The sequence below is a fragment of the Salvelinus fontinalis genome, unplaced genomic scaffold, assembly GCF_029448725.1.
Source record: "Salvelinus fontinalis isolate EN_2023a unplaced genomic scaffold, ASM2944872v1 scaffold_0221, whole genome shotgun sequence".
Classification (NCBI taxonomy): domain Eukaryota; kingdom Metazoa; phylum Chordata; class Actinopteri; order Salmoniformes; family Salmonidae; genus Salvelinus; species Salvelinus fontinalis.
In genome coordinates this window covers 153,017-174,635 of record NW_026600430.1, presented here as the reverse complement: position 1 = coordinate 174,635, position 21,619 = coordinate 153,017, and the positions used below count along the sequence as shown (strand labels likewise).

The 21,619-nt window shown below is 46.0% G+C and overlaps 2 protein-coding genes across 2 annotated transcripts in view; one reads left to right on the top strand and one right to left on the bottom strand.

Annotated features, from left to right (window-relative positions):
- The first annotated feature begins 546 nt into the window (after nucleotides 1–546).
- On the top strand, nucleotides 547–4,307 carry LOC129844745 (homeobox protein GBX-2-like). The gene is made up of 2 exons (XM_055912828.1): nucleotides 547–1,584; nucleotides 2,950–4,307. The coding sequence occupies exons 1-2, from the start codon at nucleotides 1,071–1,073 to the stop codon at nucleotides 3,459–3,461; spliced, it is 1,026 nt and encodes a 341-aa protein (XP_055768803.1). The 5' UTR covers nucleotides 547–1,070; the 3' UTR covers nucleotides 3,462–4,307.
- A 10,420-nt stretch (nucleotides 4,308–14,727) lies between these two features.
- Nucleotides 14,728–21,619, bottom strand: part of LOC129844746 (arf-GAP with GTPase, ANK repeat and PH domain-containing protein 1-like) — a 131,686-nt gene continuing 124,794 nt past the window's right edge. The window contains exons 13-14 of the mRNA XM_055912830.1: nucleotides 18,568–18,823; nucleotides 14,728–16,017 (exon numbers count right to left, since the gene is read on the bottom strand). Of these exons, the coding sequence (XP_055768805.1) occupies nucleotides 15,808–16,017; nucleotides 18,568–18,823 (466 nt within the window). The 3' untranslated portion in view covers nucleotides 14,728–15,807. The remainder of the gene's footprint in view (nucleotides 16,018–18,567; nucleotides 18,824–21,619) is intronic.

The following is a 21,619-nucleotide window of genomic DNA, read 5'->3' as shown; positions in this document are numbered from 1 at the left end:
GAACAGGTTTTATTTAATCAACACACACAAAGCAACAACACATGCATACACACACACACACATGCAGTACTAGGGTTGCAAAATTCCGTTAACTTTCAATAGATTTCCTGGTTTTCCAAAAATCCTGGTTGGAAGATTCCGAATATCCTACTTATTTCCTCCAACCTGGATTTCGGGAAAACCAGGGAATTTATTAACAGTTCACATCATTTTGTAACCCTATTCAGTACAAATAGTTATTTTTGTGTTTTATACATTTCATGTAGGGAAGACAGTTGTAGTCAATATGTATGCATATTGCATGTGTAGCCCAGCTAATTCCCATTTGCATTATGGTCCCTTAGGATGTGTATAGCCTACGCTTTACAAATCCACATAATTGGCATTTATTTCCTAGACCCAGACCGAAGCCAGCCCTCACAGGTCTATGTGACGAATGACAGCTAGGCTAGCCCAACAGTTTAACAGCGACCAATGAAATGCGAGAGTGCGATGAGAGGGTGGTCCTTGCGAGTGGAAGAGCCGATCAAACAGAGGGAGCGTAATTTAAACTCCTTGCTTAACATCTGGATGTTGTAGAACGGAGTAGCATCACTCTACTCTCTTCTCTCTACTCGGAAACCGAGTATCATCGAATATAAGATTGTTGTTGTCAAATGGTCAGAACGTCAGCTACAACTCGAGGATATTGATTGGCACCTGGAATGCGCTTTGGCTCCTGCTATCGGAGCGCAAGGTAAACCAAAAGGGGCCACATGAGTTCTGCTAATTTCGGAAACCACCACGGCTCCAAGTTGGCTTCTAATTCTGTTGATCTGGACACATCTCCACTCTCCAGCATCGTGTGTCGACCATCTGCAATGTTGATGGAATGGTTTTATTTAATCGCGAGAAACGAACAAATAATCACGGGATTACCAAAACGTCCACATTTCTAAGGTCGGTTGTCTGTCGAATAACAACGTTGTGACGTTGGTGACTTCCGAACCCAAGAAAGACTGCAGGTGTCATCGCTCCCTTCCATTTCTCCAGTAACATTTCCTTGATTGACATTCCTTCCATCAGATCATATGAGTGCAGCGTTCAGCCCTTCGTTTATGATGATGCAGCGCCCACTGGGAAGCACCACTGCCTTCAGTATCGACTCTCTGATCGGCGGTCCCCCTCAGCCCAGCCCGGGACACTTCGTCTACACCGGTTACCCCATGTTCATGCCGTACCGGTCAGTGGTGCTCCCACCGCACCCTCCGCCGCCCCCTGCCCTACCACAGTCCGCCCTGCAGCAGGGGCTCTCGGCTACCCATCCGCACCACCAGATCCCCAGCCTCCAGAACTCTTTCTGCTCTAGCCTGGCTCAGGGCATGGCGCTCACCTCCACCCTGATGGCCAGCCTGCCTGGAGGGTTCTCGGCTTCACAGCAGCACCAGGAGGCGGCGAGGAAGTTCGGCTCGCAGTCTCTCCACGCCGCCTTCAATAAATCTCAGGACATTCGTTTGGATGGGGATGACGGAAAGACTTTTCTAGGAAAGGAGTCCGCAACGCTCCCCTCCTACCACGACTCAGAGCCATTGCAGTCATCCACAGGTACAGTACACTCTGTTTTGTCTGGACTCTGCTGGACAGGGTTGTTTACTTGACCTGACTTAAGGTTCTATTGAGGAAACGTTTGACTTAGCCTGTGTTTGGGATTTGTGGCTGTCCTGTACTTGGACGCACTAACTGTAAGTCACTCTGAACAAGAGCGTCTGCTAAATGACTAAAATGTAACCTAATGTTCTTGGATAAATGAGATATTATTTGTAATCTCAAGTTGTAAAAGAGAAGTTCAAAGCGAATACTCGTATTTGTTAGGCCTATTATAAAAATAAATAAATTAATAATAGTGCACATTTGCGAGGTTCCTTATAAGAAGTCATTCGAACTCTAAACTTTATTATTAATTATGCTATTAGGCCTATTAGCTAACGGACCAATATTATCAATAGACCTACGTCATCAATGTACAAAAAAAGGACCCAAGTGCCATTTGAGGATAACTTATAAGTTCTACTCACTCAGTGTTAGCCTAGGCTATATCCTGTGAATTTCACATCAAATGACAACGATTAAAGTATAGTGATAGAAAGTGGCTGTGGCCCCTGAGTGAAAAATGAATCTTTTTTTTCTCCAACAAATTCTTTACATGGACGCTTACATATTTTGTCGTGAGAAGCTTGACATGATATCCGCATATCAAATACGTTTATTTCAGGCTTTTCAATGAATAGTGCCTGGGGGCAAACTAAATGACTAAATGAGCCTATTTTAATTGAAGGATGGGAACAGCGCCTGCAGTATTTGAATGTCTATAAAACTGTGATCAAAATTCAAAGTCGACCGAGTCATTTATATGAGGGTCTATATGTATTATGAAATACATGTAATATAACACTTTAACTCCGTAAGTTTACATTGTATAATATAAATCAATTGATTTTGTCTCTAAAATGAATGGAATTACAGTAAGCGCGAGGCCTATTTCATACGTGATTTGTGTCATGATATAGCCGATGGGCCTAATTCGATAAATATTTACTTGAATATATATTTACTTAAATAACTTTCACTTCACTTAAATACGTCCAGAGACATAATATAATTTGTTCCTAATTCGCTCCATAATATAATAGGCTATTGTTTTCCTGTAACACAATATGTCAAGTCTACTCGTGGATATTCATGAAACAAAATGTTGATACAATACACACAACGTTAGTGATTCATCAAATGTAGGAGAAAAGTTGCTTATTTTTTTTAAAGCTAAATATTTCTTTAAAAGTATGATTGTGGTTATCCATTATATAAACTCATAAACGGTTGCATATCAGTCCATTATTGGTTACACATTGTCATTTACTTTTCTATTTTGAGGTCAATAAACTAACATGTTCTTTTTCCTTACCCACACAGCCAGAACCCATGGCAAAGAAGACCCGAAAGAGGACGAATGCAATAGAAGAGATGAGAGCTTCTCAATGGACAGCGATTTAGACTACAGCTCCGATGACAACATGACGGGTAACTCGATGTGTCAGAAAGATGATGGGGAGGGTAACGTGGATGAGGGCGTCCAAGGGTCCAACGGCACTGGCAGCACCACGTCTACCGGCAAGAACCGGCGGCGGAGAACGGCGTTCACGAGCGAGCAGCTCTTGGAACTGGAGAAGGAGTTCCATTGTAAGAAATACCTGTCTTTAACGGAACGCTCTCAGATTGCGCATGCCTTGAAACTCAGCGAAGTTCAAGTCAAGATCTGGTTCCAGAACCGGAGGGCCAAGTGGAAGCGCGTGAAGGCTGGTAACGTCAACTCCAAAACCGGCGAGCCCTCTAGGAACCCTAAAATCGTGGTGCCTATCCCTGTGCACGTCAGCCGGTTTGCAATAAGGAGTCAGCACCAACAGTTAGAGCAAGCCAGACCATAACATTTCTTTATGTTAAACCGATGGACTAAATACAGATTAAGTTAATTACACTGTTTAAAAACAGAAAAACAGCACACACGTTATTTTGGAATTGGACTACTGATAATCACAAACCAAGTTTATCCTTTGGTGAGTCTTTGTAAATCTTTGTAAGCCAGAGGAGAGCAAATGAATTGATGGTACATTGCTTTTCCTCTGCATTACTGCTGAATCGATCCACTGATGGTAAGCTGATTAAATACCAAGAAGACAAAAAAACTCTAAATGGTGACATATGTATCACCTTGGTTACGAGTGTAAATACCGAGATGGACCATAACTATAACCGCCATGGGACCAAATTGAGGACATTACAACAAGACAACAATACATCCAATTGTACATTTCCCGAGATATTGATCAAAAATATAACCTACTTTTACGTCTGTTAGATTTTCTTTGACGGTTGTGCTGCTGATTCTGAAGGACCTTGCTTGTATTATTGTTGTTTTTGCAGCAGGCGCAAATCAGATCAGAATGAACAGGAGCACTTTTATCATTTCTAATTTGATCACCCCCATACCAATACACATATTGTACACATAGCCTACAAATATCAGACACCTCAACCATCAATCATCTCCACCAAAAAGCAAAGAGTGGCCCTGTAAAACCATCCTACTTTTGTTCTCAGTTTGAGTTTCTTTCCATTGTTTCATTCCATGGTTGCTTGAATTATTTTTCCTCATTGTGACTTTTTCAACAGTCAAGAAGCACGCTGCTAATTTATTTAATATTGTGCAAAAAGTAACTAACATTCCATGACTTATTGAGTAAATAATAAAGTGTGCATTAATTAAAGATGAACCATTAGCAATTGTCAACAATTTGTCAGTTTGTTTATTGTCATTCCATTTTTGTGCAATTCTATTTGAATTTGAAATCTTTAGCGAAATTACGCATGCGCGGGTTTACAGGCGCTTTCTTGAGTGCTGGGCTTTGAGTTGATCATGATATTTGAAATCCTTGGTTGATTCTTATTTTCACCAATATATCAAATGCTAATTTGGGATTATTCAATTTGTTGTCTGCAAGTGACAAATATTATTTTCACAATCCACTAAGGAAGATAATTGGAAGATAATTGCTTATGTATTTTATCCTTGAATTAAGGTGATTAACGAAACGATTTCGTTTAGATTTACAACACAATTTATACTATTATTATTATTAAGACTATTACTTGTAATAACCCTGTCATTATACTATTATAATTAATGGCTTTCAGATTTATATAATTTTGCCTGCACCAACTGTGAGTTGTGCAGATATTGCTGAGGCAGGACCAACGGTGAGGTTTGCAGGTAATGCAGAGGCAGGACCAACTGCGAGGTTTGCAGGTAATACAGAGGCAGGACCAACTGCGAGGTTTGCAGGTAATGCAGAGGCAGGACCAACTGTTTATCTCTCCAACAGTAGAGCCATGCAGCCAGCCAGGGAGGTGACAGTTTTACAGCTCTACCCCTCTGCTCCAGCCACCCTCTGGAATTAAGGCCAACCTCGTCGCGTATGTTGGAGCAAATCAACCTGATGCATGCCAATAATAAATATGGAAGAAGATCTCGCTCGGCGACGCAATCTCGTGTTATGACAGGGGGTGGGTCGCATCAGCCAGGGTGAATGAAACGCCAAGGTTCCTCCAAGGCTGTGAGGAACACCAATTCCCATCCGAGTGAAACGTCACGAGCACGGCTGTTTAGGAAGGTCGCGGCCTGGTGTCAGCCTTGAGCTTCGGCCTCACCTTGCCCCGGGCCCAGAGCGCCTCATTTATGGTACCGGGACAAAGAGGTGACGTGTGTTTGGCAAGCCTCCCAGCGCGCCAATTGCTTTGCCATTAATATTTACATACATTAATTACATACATTAATTTTGATAAGATTGGCGACTAAAATACAACGTAGGCCTACTTGCAGGACTTTCCCCTTGTGATCTCTAAGGACATCTTGTTGGTCTCTGTCATGTTCCGCGCATGAATAGCCTGCGTTAAACTCCATCTGTCAGGCCTACCACAGTAGGTCTATAGCCTACCCTAAACATAAACCGTTTCAAATGTCACTAGGCTAAATTTTCAAATAATCCATTCTGATCATGTATTTATTGGTGTTATATAAACAAATTTTAAACAATATTGGTCATTATAATTCGCCTTTCTTGCAATAGGTTGGATACTAATTAGGCTAGGCTACACATTTTAAGACAAAGCTATTATTTTAAAAAACGACATTGTTTTACAATGTTCTAAAAAGCTATTTGTCAAAAAAAGTTGTTTTTAACAAACCCATTTGGAGTTAAATAATATTGTCTACTAGACCTACTGTATATAAATGATACACGTAAAACCCTCTATTCCAATGAGTATTGATTAAGCCCACAAGTGTCCTCAAATAAGACAAGCATCATTCTCAGCTAAAGCATCCTCCAAGATGTTGTTGCAGTAGTTTAACGACCGTTCTGTCGTGTAGCCCCTCTCCGTCTCTCTGGCAGCATTTAGACAGCGCGATATCCCCCCCGGCAACTACAACGCTATTATCGTCACGCGCATCATTTAACCCAGGCAGGCGCAGCACGCCACGCACCTGAACAACATTTTGATGTCAGTCATCGCGTGTAATTCGCACGCCATGATAAGGCACAAATAACGCTGTTCTATCTTCAAAATAAACTAGAGGAAATAGGCTATGGATCCTGACATACAGACAGGCAATTTCATTTACATTGAATTCATCTTCTATTATGAGGCCTACAGCCTATCCAAATCATAAAGTTTACAGTCGCCTCTATTCAACCCACGTAAAATGTATTTTCCCTACTGATTCATCGTTGGAAATTCGCCAAGCACATTTTTTGATTATTAAACTGAAATCCCAACTCGTCATCGTAGCAGAAAGAGTGAATTACTGTAAAGCTCAGATTTATGGCCGCAGCTCGCGCTCTGGCTGAGCATCTCTGACAGGCCTGGCTACAAGATGAGCTCTCATGACCCGCTCTAGAGGAGTGTGTGTGTGTGTGTCTGTATGTTGTCTTCTATTCCACACAAACTCGTGCACACCCCGACAGAGATCCACTCAGGCATTTGATTACTGGATACTTACAACAAAATATGTCCATTACACAATTAATCAAATACAGATTTGCTAGATTAGATTCTATTGAAAGAACACACACTGAGCAATTTGTGTAGCCTACTTGAGGAGGATGTTTGACAGAGAAAGCGATATGAGTATCGAGGTGAGAGGGAGAGATCTGACAATTGCCCCGCTAACTCTAATGAATTTTTTTGCAAATTGTAATCAAGCCGGGCCGTCGCGGTTGGCTGATAAATGAGGCCCAAGGGGATTGGTCGGGACCTCCGCTTTTCACTCCAGCATGTCCCCCCTGCACTAAATTAACAGCAACTTGTCGAAGCTTCAAATTAACCCCCAATGATTAATTCTGATGGAAAGCGAGCCATGAGACTCGCGTGGCCTAATAGGCTCTGGCTTGAGAATGCTGCTACTGGAAATTAATACTCTATAAACCCCACATACACCAAGCTACACACATCTCTCTCTGTCTCTTTGTATCTCTTAGTATCGCTCTCTCTCCCCCAATTCAATTTAAGGGCTTTATTGGTATGGGAAACGTATGTTTACATTGCCAAAGCAAGTGAAATAGATAATAAACAAAAGTGAAATAAACAATAAAAAATTAACAGTAAACATTACACTCTCTCCTTCAGTATCGCTCTCTCTCTCTCTCTCTCTCTCTCATACTGTAGGTGCAGGCCAACATATAGCAAATACACTACTAATATCAACAGAAAAATACAGGAACAAATACAGTACTAATATCAACAGAAAGATACAGTAACTAATACAGTACTAATATCAACAGAAAGATACAGTAACAAATACAGTACTAATATCAACAGAAAGATACAGTAACAAATACAGTACTAATATAAACAGAAAGATACAGTAACAAATACAGTACTAATATCAACAGAAAGATACAGTAACAAATACAGTACTAATATAAACAGAAAGATACAGTAACAAATACAGTACTAATATCAACAGAAAGATACAGTAACAAATACAGTACTAATATCAACAGAAAGATACAGTAACAAATACAGTACTAATATCAACAGAAAGATACAGTAACTAATACAGTACTAATATCAACAGAAAGATACAGTAACAAATACAGTACTAATATCAACAGAAAGATACAGGAACTAATACAGTTCTAATATAAACAGAAAGATACAGTAACTAATACAGTACTAATATCAACAGAAAGATACAGTAACTAATACAGTACTAATATCAACAGAAAGATACAGTAACAAATACAGTACTAATATAAACAGAAATATACAGTAACAAATACAGTACTAATATCAACAGAAAGATACAGGAACTAATACACTACTAATATCAACAGAAAGATACAGTAACTAATACAGTACTAATATCAGTAGAAAGATACAGGAGGTCTCATTATTTAATTATACAGTGATTACCAGTAATTGTTGCAACAATATTTAATGTACCTCAGTGCAAATAGTCTCACTGAAGAGGTTTGACTTTGCTAAGGACAAATACATTTTCTTCCATAAACTGTTACCATCTCAATCAAATCCATTATATAGTAAATGTTCAGAATAATTTAAATTCTTCATTTGCAAGAGTCAGAAAACATCAACTCTAATTCTAGAAGTACAATATCATTCACATCCACTGTAGATACATTTATGAACGTATTCCTAAATATATTTTATACAACTCTAACATTCCACATGAATCTTTAGAGTGATCATCTAATTTGTATCTAAATTAAAAACATGTTTTTACTGCATGACAGAGTTGATTATTTCTCAGTAATAATAACATTTGCTTGGAGAACGTGTTCCTTCAAAAGAGGGACTTATTAAAATACTCAAATACTAAAACTAAGATTTGTGGGAAATTTTTTATCCACACTGAAGTAATTTCAGATGCAAATGAAAATAGCTTTCTAGATTCAGCATTTTACGTTAATTTGGTTATTTCAGGTTCAGGTATGAAATATAATTATTATATTGTCCTAATTTGTCCACCACTTTTAGCATAATATATCATGAAAATAACTCTTGGGGAAAGCATTTTCTATAAAGTACAAGTAGAAAATAATATTCAATCATTTCCATTTGACGGAGAAAGAAGCATGTGTATGGGCTACCATTGACCATGTCGTTTTCAAGTAATTATTTTAATTTAGTTATTTCTTAGTTATTTTCAGTGTTAGATATCTATGTAAATTGTGTGCTGAGGATGAAAATATATTTCTTGAACATCATTTCAGATTTAGCTTGAATTGGGTTTGAGACAATTCCAAATCAATTCAGTCTATTCAGCAGATTAATTGCAATTCAATACAATAATTGAAAAAATACGTTTTTTTTAATCATTGCGAATTTTTCCACTTCCTGAATTATATTTCAATTTAATTCATGAATTGATAAGTTTATTAAAGAAACTGACAACCTTAACCCAGAGTAAAGCATTAGTCATTTATACGGTCTCCATATCCATAGTATGCCCTGTCGGTATGGTTCACCATGGAGACAAATGTCATAACCAAACAGGGACACAGTCAGATACCTAGCTACTGGTCAGTCTGCTGGAGGATTTCCTTGGCCAGGTCCCCTGTAGCTATCTGTCCTCTGGATCGCCCTGCATCAGCCTCACACCACCACGGTACCTAGCTACCGTTCACGCCTCATTTGGGCACTCCCCTTGCATTCATAGTTGTGTCTCTCGGAGCAGAGCGGTCTGTGCTACCCAGTCCTCTGCTCTCTGACACTATCTGACTCATCTGGTACACCGTGTGTGTGCTTGTGTATGTGTGTCTATCCTCTCGTTGAGGCCATAACAACAAACACTGAGTTCATACTGATTCCCAACAACACAATGCCTGGCTTGGGACAAAAGGCATCGCTTTACATTGACTTGCCCTTTGAAATGTACTTTCTGAGCCTTTACTTAGCAAACTGCTAAATGGGCTTTTGAAAGTATTTAAATATGAGGAAACTGATATCCAATAGAACCCCAGTCATCTGGAAAGCCCCCCCCCCCCCCCCCCCCCCCGTCTCTCTCTCTCCCCCACAGCATTACCGTTTACCGAGAAACCACTCTACCCCCATCTCTCTCTCTCTCCCCCACAGCATTACCGTTTACCGAGAAACCACTCTACCCCCCATCTCTCTCTCTCTCCCACAGCATTACCGTTTACCGAGAAACCACCCTATCCCCGTCTCTCTCTCTCTCCCCCACAGCATTACCGTTTATCGAGAAACCACTCTACCCCCGTCTCTCTCTCTCCCCCACAGCATTACCGTTTACCGAGAAACCACTCTACCCCCATCTCTCTCTCTTCCCCCACAGCATTACCGTTTACCGAGAAACCACTCTACCCCCGTCTCTCTCTCTCCCCCACAGCATTACCGTTTACCGAGAAACACTCTACCCCCGTCTCTCTCTCTCCCCCACAGCATTACCGTTTACCGAGAAACCACTCTACCCCCATCTCTCTCTCTCCCCCACAGCATTACCGTTTACCGAGAAACCACTCTACCCCCATCTCTCTCTCTCTCCCCCACAGCATTACCGTTTACCGAGAAACCACTCTACCCCCCATCTCTCTCTCTGTCCCCCACAGCATTACCGTTTACAGAGAAATCACTCTACCCCCGTCTCTCTCTCTCCCCCACAGCATTACCGTTTAGCGAGAAACCACTCTACCCCCATCTCTCTCTCTCCCCCACAGCATTACCGTTTACCGAGAAACCACACTACCCCCATCTCTCTCTCTCCCCCACAGCATTACCGTTTACTGTTTACAGAGAAACCACTCTACCCCCGTCTCTCTCTCTCCCCCACCGCATTACTGTTTACCGAGAAACCACTCTACCCCCATCCTCTCTGTCCCCCACAGCATTACTGTTTACAGAGTAACCACTCTACCCCCCATCCCTCCCCTTCCTCTCTCTCCCCACAGCATTACTGTTTACAGAGTAACCACTCTACCCCCATCCTCTCTGTCCCCCACAGCATTACTGTTTACAGAGTAACCACTCTACCCCCCATCCTCTCTGTCCCCCACAGCATTACTGTTTACAGAGTAACCACTCTACCCCCCATCCCTCCCCTTCCTCTCTCTCCCCCACAGTATTACTGTTTACAGAGTAACCACTCTACCCCCCATCCCTCCCCTTCCTCTCTCTCCCCCACAGCATTACTGTTTACAGAGTAACCACTCTACCCCCCCTCCCTCCCCTTCCTCCTCTGGCTGCTCTTTTCCTCACTTCCCGTCTAATCTCTTTAATTACATCTGCTGTCGTGGCCTGCCACGGTCCCATTGTCCTCTCCTGTGCCCGGTGCTTTGTGAGGGCAGACCCCTGTCCGTCTCCCCCCACCTCTCCTGTGCCTGGTGCTTTGTGAGGGCAGACCCCTGTCCATCTTCCCCCTTCTTGGCTGCTTTGTGCCCCCCTCGGCCATCTTCCTGAATCCCAGAGGGCTGGAGAGGGATTAAAGGCGTATTATCCCATTACAGCCAGGACATACAGGACCTCGCTCTAACGCCTTCATCTGCCCCCCCCCCCCCCCACACACACACACACTAGTGCACGCATAGACACATACACACCTAAGCACATTGGAGCATGCAGACAGCCCAGAAGTACACTAGCACACACACACAAGCATGCACACACACAGCTTAATTCCAGGCCCACCCCAACATATCCATCTCTCCAGTTCCCACCCCAACATATCCATCTCCCCAGTTCCCACCCCAACATATCCATCTCCCCAGTTCCCACCCCAACATATCCATCTCCCCAGTTCCCACCCCAACATATCCATCTCCCCAGTTCCCATCCAAACATATCCATCTCCCCAGTTCCCACCCCAACATATCCATCTCCCCAGTTCCCACCCCAACATATCCATCTCCCCAGTTCCCATCCAAACATATCCATCTCCCCAGTTCCCACCCGTTATCCATGTTTTGATTTAACAGACAACAGTTATATTAAGAAGCATATTTAGTCTTTATTGAAAAGAGACACATTACAGCAGAAGACTGTATTAGGTATCATGTTTCAACACGGTACTGTACAGATGACACAAACTCAATAGAACAATAATAATAACAATAATAATTAGGAGACCAATGACAATTGTAATAATAACGCTGCTTGATGCTGATAGGTCACAATCGAGGTGGATGGACTAGACTGATAACTGAACGAAACCCAAGCAGTTATGAGAAGAGAGGTCTTCTTCCATATCTAGACAGCATTAGAACCATATTAAACCATTTGACTGGCAGTCGTCTCGGGTTGGGTAGCTACATAAAGGATGAATGACCAACGACAAAGAGGTCACCAAATACACACTGGAACCAAATAAACAAAAACAAATGACCATAGTTTGTTTATTAGCATTTGTTGTTTACATCTATGTACATGTGGTGAATGCTGTGCTGATGATGTGTCGACTGGCATGTATAGAAGGGAGAGCTGTGGCCGGTTTAACGGTACTAAAGTAACAGCAGACTGATTGACATGGTGATGTGTCCCCCGTCCCCAGGCCCCATAGTGCTCTTCTCCCTGGCAGGGGTCACACTGATACATGTCTCACGTGTTAAAAGTAGCTTCTAGATAGCCTGGAGACCAAACTGACATGCTCCGTTTCACCATTGAAACAAATGATATCTTCTGGATTCCAGGCTAGTTTTTTGATGCTTCCTGAACCCAACTATAAGGGAGGACAGCTCACACTATTGGCTAATAATGAATTCCACTGGCTGCTTCAGAGGGGGAAGGGAGAGCAGCTTGACCACCAATGAGGATTGTGTCCAATACGATGTTAAACCTCCTCATAACTCCCACTAGTGTGAGAGCCAGGGGCTGAGACAGGAACAGTTTCAGGCCAGCAGACAATATGAGGGAAGAGACCAGGGATCTACACAAACATCCAGCCATGCAAAAGTGTTCTACAGGAAAGACTTTGTGAGGAGAGGACTGAAGAGAGACCATCAAACTGAATACGTAGTGCATCGTCTTGTCATAAATAAAAGGACTTTGTCTTGTCCTCAGTCAAAACCTCACAAGTGTTGAGGGGGAGAACCCCTCTAGTGACGAGGGAGAGGTTTAACGCTGCTATTTCTGCTACTGCAATAATAAGATTCAATAAAGGTTTGGTCAGGTTCACGTTAGTGTTCATGGCTGCCTGTGGACAACTCCGGTTGTCTCAGCACTTCTCATGTTAATCAAACTCAACATGTTTAGCTCTTTTCACATTTCTATCGGACACAGAAGCGTGTGTGTGATGTATGGGCTTGTCTACAGCGTACGCAGGTATTGCAAGGTGTGTGTAGAACAGAAACACCACTGTTAGCATGGATATCAATACCTATCCTCCATATTGCTTTAATACCTGTACAGGTGAGGCAGGAGTCACTACTTATATTAGGTGTTTATATATATACACACACACACACACACACACACACACACACACACACACACACACACACACACACACACACACACACACACACACACACACACACACACACACACACACACACACACACGGGAGGTAACATCAAGGGCAAAAGCAATCATAAATACGGGAGCATTTGATGCTTAGGAATGGTTTGGGGGAGAAAGACTCATATCACACACGAGGACGCACACACAGTAAGGTTGAAGAACAGGCAAAGGCAGAGGGACTTGTGCAGAGACGTTGGCAACAGGAAGAGGGACAGGAGGAGAGCCCCTGATGCTAAACATTCCAGTAGCGTTCAGTAAACCCATCACTGGCTGATTTCTCCCAATAAAAACATCACATGGGCATCGGCAAATCTCCACTCAAACCCCAGAGAGAACACGACGCTCTCAGAGTAAAGAACTTCCTGCTTCCTGCAGATACATCATGACATCACCACCAAAAGAGCTTTTCAAAAAGAGAGAAAGAAAAGCGATAGAGGAAGAGACAAGTAAAATATTATTTACACACAGTAGGATTCCAGACCCAGAGAAGCCCTTCCTATTGAGTCACTGAGCAGATAGTATGCATCCCAAATGGCAGCCTATTCCCTACATAGTGCACTTCTTTTAACCAGAATTCTATGGGCACGGGTCAAAAGTAGTGCACTGTTCAAGAGAATAGGGTGCCATTCAGGACGCAACCCGAAGAGATTCAAGAGGCAACCCGAAGAGATTCAAGAGGCAGAGACTGTATGATTGGTTGGGGAGCAACAGACATGGATATCCAATGACAGACAGAGGATGGAGGAAACGCATGCCGAGTACCTCAGAAGACCCGATGGGAGGCGGCCTAGAGTCTATCCTGACCAATGATGTCATATATGATGTCAGTCAACTTGACAAGGGGAAAACTCAGAGGGGGCCCAAATTAGGAACTCTTCTCCGAATCAGAAAAGTCTAATTCAATGAAGAAACAGTATCCATCAGATCATAAATATTCTACAAAAGCTGACAGCCCATCATGGGTTGAACTGCCAGACAAACGTCTTCTTAGATTACATTAAATACATTTAACACTGATGAGCCCATCTAGTATAAATAGTGCTACATTTATACCGTGGATGCTGTTCCTGGATCAGTTGTAGATCAGCGTTAGTGAATGGGAGTATGGACCTGACAACTGATACCTGCACCACACCTAAGTAATCAACAGGAACATGAGTCCTATCCATTTCCTCCCATCCTCTGCCTATCACTACGCAACAATACGTTATCATGTGTTTCCAGCTGAAACAGCAGATACAGTGTATTTGATGACCTGATAAAAGTAAAGAAAAGGCAGAATAATATGCAGAAGGATAAAACAGGAAAAATGAAACATTTTCCCTTGGTCTCTGTGTGGGTTGAGTGGACCGTATGATCATCCTGAAGAAGGCTGATGGTCTGGTACGACGCATCATGAGGCTTCCTATACATTCTGTAGGTGGACTGTTCTTCTGAACGGATGAAATGTAAATCTAAGACTGTTGTTGAGGCGACTGGAATTGTGGGGGAGAATTGACAGTCTCTGGTCCCTGAGCCTGGAAATACATACACGCTTTTTACACCGAGCAAGTGGCTTCTAATATATATGACAAACTCACTTCTCTGTGGAACTGATTCATTGGTCCAGCAATTCACAATGAGATATACACAATTTGGACGTGATGAACAACCTTTCTTTAATTCAACAGAGAAAGTGTCTGACATGCTATCACACTTTCTGTTTTATTTAGAAGGAATATCGGATATTTAGGATTTTTTTTCTCTCACTTTCTTAAAATGTTTATACAAGAAGATATTTTTGTTCCACATTTCATAAAAAAACAAAGATCACATAATTTACTGAAGAGAAGAGAGGGAAGGGAAACACTGATTATGTGGAGAACTAAAGAAGCAGAGTAGAAGAGGAGTTCTGTTCAGTTGATCAGTGTTCTTTGTAGTTCTTTGTAGTTCTCATGTTATAAGGTAGAGCTCCCATAACTTAAGCGAAAAGCAATCCCCCCTTCCCCAACATGCTACAGAGGCCCTCTTCAAACATCCAAAGTCTTTCCAAACCCGCAGGCCTCTGTTTTTATACAGCTGATATAGCAGTGATATAGTGTGTGTGTGGCCTGGGTTGAAGCTGGGAGCAGATTGCAGATCGGAGTCAATAGAGGGTATATGAGAAGGGGGTGTCGCTGCTTTTCACGTGATTTTGGCCACCTCCTCCCCATGTCCCATCATGCTTAGGGCTACATGCAGCCAGGTAGATAGCAGTGAGGGAAGCCGGTGACCTGACTCCACCCGGAAGTAATGCCAAGCCACCTCCTGCCCCCATGGTTTTACAGGGGAGGGCCTTGTGAGGAAATTGACAATTGGACCGAAGCGCAGGGGGGGGGGGGGGGGGGGGGGGTCATCATGATGTGGGGCAGAGAGCCAAAAGGACAGAGGGCTTCATCAACGGCAACTACAACAGGAGTGCTAGTGTCTTCTGTGTGAGATTAGTGGCAGAGTGGAGAGGGTAAGAGGTCAACGACGGCTCTAAGACAAGGAGTGCAGAAGTAGTGGTTCCCAAAAGAGTTCAGTCATTTCTCCCAATTCAGACTCTCTCCAAGCCCCTCACTTCCAAAAAAAGTCAGTCAGGAGTTTTTTCAGTCAGGAGTTTGAGTGTGTAATATGCATACAATGTCACAATGTGTGTTTAGCCTGTTAATATCCTGCGAGCCGCAGTACCCGGAGGCCTCATGAAGGGGGCGGTAGTGTTTATATGAGTGCGGTGCTGCCCGTGCTGCTGCAGCTGTTGTTGCGGTTGGTGTTGCGTCGGGACAGGTTGGGCGTGGCAATAAGTGGGTAGCGTTCATCGGGACAGCCGTACTGCAGCAGCGTGTCAACACACTCCTGGCTGCTGGCCTGCCGTGCGTACGCCAGCGCGCTGTTACCGTGGGCGTCCCTCGCCATCAGATCCACCCCGTACTGGAGAGAGGGATGGGGAGAGAGCAGAGAGGAGTGAGGAGGATGAGGGAGAGAAGGATGGGGGAGAGGGTTGGGGAGAGAGGAGAGAGGGTGATGAGGGAGAGAGGAGAGAGGGTGACGAGGGAGAGAGGAGAGAGGGTGACGAGGGAGAGAGGAGAGAGGGTGACGAGGGAGAGAGGAGAGAGGGTGACGAGGGAGAGAGGAGAGAGGGTGACGAGGGAAAGAGGAGAGAGGGTGACGGGGGAGAGAGGAGAGAGGGTGATGAGGGAGAGAGGGTGATGAGGGAGAGAGGAGAGAGGGTGATGAGGGAGAGAGGGTGATGAGGGAGAGAGGGTGATGAGGGAGAGAGGGTGATGAGGGAGAGAGGATGATGAGGGAGAGAGGAGAGAGGGTGACGAGGGAGAGAGGAGAGAGGGTGACGAGGGAGAGAGGAGAGAGGGTGACGGGGGAGAGAGGAGAGAGGGTGATGAGGGAGAGAGGGTGATGAGGGAGAGAGGGTGATGAGGGAGAGAGGGTGATGAGGGAGAGAGGGTGATGAGGGAGAGAGGGTGATGAGGGAGAGAGGGTGATGAGGGAGAGAGGAGAGAGGGTGATGAGGGAGAGAGGGTGATGAGGGAGAGAGGGTGATGAGGGAGAGAGGAGAGAGGGTGATGAGGGAGAGAGGGTGATGAGGGAGAGAGGGTGATGAGGGAGAGAGGGTGATGAGGGAGAGAGGAGAGAGGGTGATGAGGGAGAGAGGAGAGAGGGTGATGAGGGAGAGAGGAGAGAGGGGGATGAGGGAGAGAGGAGAGAGGGTGATGAGGGAGAGAGGGGGATGAGGGAGAGAGGAGAGAGGGTGATGCGGGAGAGAGGAGAGGGTGATGAGGGAGAGAGGAGAGAGGGTAATGAGGGAGAGAGGAGAGGGTGATGAGGGAGAGAGGGGGATGAGGGAGAGAGGAGAGAGGGGGATGAGGGAGAGAGGAGAGAGGGTGATGAGGGAGAGAGGAGAGGGTGATGAGGGAGAGAGGAGAGAGGGTAATGAGGGAGAGAGGAGAGGGGGATGAGGGAGAGAGGGGGATGAGGGAGAGAGGAGAGAGGGGGATGAGGGAGAGAGGAGAGAGGGTGACGAGGGAGAGAGGAGAGAGGGTGACGAGGGAGAGAGGAGAGAGGGTGACGAGGGAGAGAGGAGAGAGGGTGACGAGGGAGAGAGGAGAGAGGGTGACGGGGGAGAGAGGAGAGAGGGTGATGAGGGAGAGAGGGTGATGAGGGAGAGAGGGTGATGAGGGAGAGAGGATGATGAGGGAGAGAGGATGACGAGGGAGAGAGGAGAGAGGGTGACGGGGGAGAGAGGAGAGAGGGTGACGGGGGAGAGAGGAGAGAGGGTGATGAGGGAGAGAGGGTGATGAGGGAGAGAGGAGAGAGGGTGATGAGGGAGAGAGGGTGATGAGGGAGAGAGGGTGATGAGGGAGAGAGGAGAGAGGGTGATGAGGGAGAGAGGGTGATGAGGGAGAGAGGGTGATGAGGGAGAGAGGGTGATGAGGGAGAGAGGAGAGAGGGTGATGAGGGAGAGAGGAGAGAGGGTGATGAGGGAGAGAGGAGAGAGGGGGATGAGGGAGAGAGGAGAGAGGGTGATGAGGGAGAGAGGGGGATGAGGGAGAGAGGAGAGAGGGTGATGCGGGAGAGAGGAGAGGGTGATGAGGGAGAGAGGAGAGAGGGTAATGAGGGAGAGAGGAGAGGGTGATGAGGGAGAGAGGGGGATGAGGGAGAGAGGAGAGAGGGGGATGAGGGAGAGAGGAGAGAGGGTGATGAGGGAGAGAGGAGAGGGTGATGAGGGAGAGAGGAGAGAGGGTAATGAGGGAGAGAGGAGAGGGTGATGAGGGAGAGAGGGGGATGAGGGAGAGAGGAGAGAGGGGGATGAGGGAGAGAGGAGAGAGGGTGATGAGGGAGAGAGGATAGAGGGTGATGAGGGAGAGAGGAGAGAGGGTGATGAGGGAGAGAGGAGAGGGTGATGGAGAGAGGATGATGAGGGAGAGAGGAGAGAGGGTGATGAGGGAGAGAGGAGAGGGTGATGAGGGAGAGAGGATGATGAGGGAGAGAGGATGATGAGGGAGAGAGGAGAGAAGGTGATGAGGGAGAGAGGAGAGAGGGTGATGAGGGAGAGAGATGAGGGAGAGAGGAGAGAGGGTGATGAGGGAGAGAGGAGAGAGGGTGATGAGGGAGAGAGGAGAGAGGGTGATGAGGGAGAGAGATGAGGGAGAGAGGAGAGAGGGTGATGAGGGAGAGAGGAGAGAGGGTGATGAGGGAGAGAGGAGAGAGGGTGATGAGGGAGAGAGGAGAGAGGGTGATGAGGGAGAGGAGAGAGGGTGATGAGGGAGAGAGATGAGGGAGAGAGGAGAGAGATGAGGGAGAGAGGAGAGAGGGTGATGAGGGAGAGAGGAGAGAGGGTGATGAGGGAGAGAGGAGAGAGGGAAAGAGAGTTATTTGACATGGCAACATCTTGGTCTATAGACAACACTCAGGGTGAGGAACCATGGACGTGTAAGATCCTGTTGGTACTGCCCTCTCTCTCACCCAGATGAGGAGCTGTGTGATGACCACGTTGCCCTTGCGGCACGCCAGGTGAAGGGCAGTGCGTCCGTCTCCCTCTCCACACGTCTCGTTGACTTGCTCCCGGGAGCCGTGAGCCAGGAGCAGGATGACGCAGCGCAGGTCCTCCTCGGCCGTGGCCCTCAGCAGCTGCTGGCCCAGGGATAGGTCCACCCCCGAGAGCGACGCCAGGAACAACCGCTGCTCGTACTTAGCCCGGATCCAACGCTCACGCTCCTCCCTGAGAGAGAGAAATACACAGAGTAGTGGTTAAGAGGAACGTTCAGGATCTTAACATCATCTTGTGACGTTACCTTCTCCACCTGTTTATCTAGTCACACTCCTCCTTGAAGAAGGAACACATAGGACAGAAGGGGGACGTTCACCATAGTTCTACTTCACCTAGCAGTGTGGATATCTGCCGACCGTTACAGGGATATCGGCCGACCGTTACAGGGATATCTGCTGACTGTTACAGGGATATCTGCTGACTGTTACAGGGATATCTGCTGACTGTTGCAGGGATATCTGCCGGCCGTTACAGGGATATCTGCCGGCCGTTACAGGGATATCTGCCGACCGTTACAGGGATATCTGCCGACCGTTACAGGGATACCTGCTGACTGTTACAGGGATACCTGCTGACTGTTACAGGGATACCTGCTGACTGTTACAGGGATACCTGCTGACTGTTACAGGGATACCTGCTGACTGTTACAGGGATACCTGCTGACTGTTACAGGGATACCTGCTGACTGTTACAGGGATACCTGCTGACTGTTACAGGGATACCTGCTGACTGTTACAGGGATATCTGCTGACTGTTACAGGGATACCTGCTGACTGTTACAGGGATATCTGCTGACTGTTACAGGGATATCTGCTGACTGTTACAGGGATATCTACTGACCGTTACAGGGATATCTACTGACCGTTGCAGGGATATCTGCTGACTGTTGCAGGGATATCTGCTGACTGTTGCAGGGATATCTGCTGACTGTTACAGGGATATCTGCTGACTGTTACAGGGATATCTGCTGACGGTTGCAGGGATATCTGCTGACTGTTGCAGGGATACCGGCCGACCGTTACAGGGATACCGGCCGACCGTTACAGGGATACCGGCCGACCGTTACAGGGATACCGGCCGACCGTTACAGGGATACCGGCCGACCGTTACAGGGATACCGGCCGACCGTTACAGGGATACCGGCCGACCGTTACAGGGATACCGGCCGACCGTTACAGGGATACCGGCCGACCGTTACAGGGATACCGGCCGACCGTTACAGGGATACCGGCCGACCGTTACAGGTATACCGGCCGACCGTTACAGGTATACCGGCCGACCGTTACAGGTATACCGGCCGACCGTTACAGGTATACCGGCCGACCGTTACAGGGATACCGGCCGACCGTTACAGGGATACCGGCCGACCGTTACAGGGATACCGGCCGACCGTTACAGGGATACCTGTCGACCGTTACAGGGATACCTGCCGACCGTTACAGGGATATCTGCCGACCGTTACAGGGATATCTGCCGACCGTTACAGGGATATCTGCCGACCGTTACAGGGATATCTCCCGACCGTTACAGGGATATCTACTGACCGTTACAGGGATATCTACTGACTGTTGCAGGGATATCTACTGACTGTTACAGGGATATCTGCCGACCGTTACAGGGATATCTGCCGACCGTTACAGGGATATCTGCTGACCGTTACAGGGATATCTACTGACTGTTACAGGGATATCTACTGACTGTTACAGGGATATCTACTGACTGTTACAGGGATATCTACTGACTGTTACAGGGATATCTACTGTTACAAGGATATATCTGCTGACCGTTACAGGGATATCTACTGACTGTTACAGGGATATCTGCGGGGTCGCTTAGGGAACCACAGGACCATTCTTAGCAAGAGCCTTGAGTTCAGATGGGAAAAAAGTGAATGGAAGAGTGGGTTAACTAGGAGTATGTTAACTAGCCTTATCTGTAAAGGAGAAAGACACCATGTTAACCCCATAGTGCTGAGAGAGAGACCAGGAGAGAGAGACCAGGAGAGAGAGACCAGGAGAGAGAAACCAGGAGAGAGAAACCAGGAGAGAGAGACCAGGAGAGAGAGACCAGGAGAGAGAAACCAGGAGAGAGAAACCAGGAGAGAGAAACCAGGAGAGAGAGACCAGGAGAGAGAGACCAGGAGAGAGAAACCAGGAGAGAGAAACCAGGAGAGAGAGACCAGGAGAGAGAGACCAGGAGAGAGAAACCAGGAGAGAGAAACCAGGAGAGAGAGAGGCCGAGAGAGGAGGGAAGCGGGGCAGTGTGAGTTCAGAGTGGTAACTGTTTCCAGCTACTCAATCTAATCCTGTGATAGCGCTAATCTCTCCCTAATCCCCGCCATGTAAACAGAGCCTTTCAGCCCAATTGGGATTATCCATGCATCAATCCTCCTGTTAGAAAGGAGAGGAACCACAGTGGCCTGGGGAGAGGCTGGGGGAGGGACAGGAGTGAGGATATAGAGCTGTCCTGTATCCCTAGAAACAGTCCCCCTCAGGGGGTCCTGGGTCCCCCACTAACCAGGATATGGAGAACACAGTATAGTGGAGCCTCACTGCTGGCTCACTTCCTCTGTAATGACCTACCCTGGTTGGAGGGTTAGGCCTGAGAGAGAGCATTACATTCACACACCAGGAGAGAGGGAGAGAGAAAGACAGATGGATATACAGTAAAAGTCAATCATTTAGGCACATCTACTCATTCAAGGGTTTTTCATTATTTTTACTATTTTCTACATTGTAGAATAATAGTCAAGACATCAAAACTATGGAAACAAAAACGTGTTAAACAAAATCTAAATATATTTTATATTTCAGATTCTTCAAAGTAGCCACCCTTTGCCTTGATGACTTTGTACACTCTTGGCATACTCTCAACCAGCTTCACCTGGAATGCTTGAAGGAGTTCCCACATATGCTGTGCATTTGTTGGCTGCTTTTCCTTCACTATGTGGTCCAACTCATCCCAAAC

Bases quoted from the DNA above. Each gene is read 5' to 3' on its own strand.
- LOC129844745 (XM_055912828.1), top strand. From the start codon at position 1,071: ATGAGTGCAGCGTTCAGCCCTTCGTTTATGATGATGCAGCGCCCACTG. The intron at 1,585-2,949 runs GTACAGTACACT...TTACCCACACAG, and splicing joins GCCATTGCAGTCATCCACAG to CCAGAACCCATGGCAAAGAA.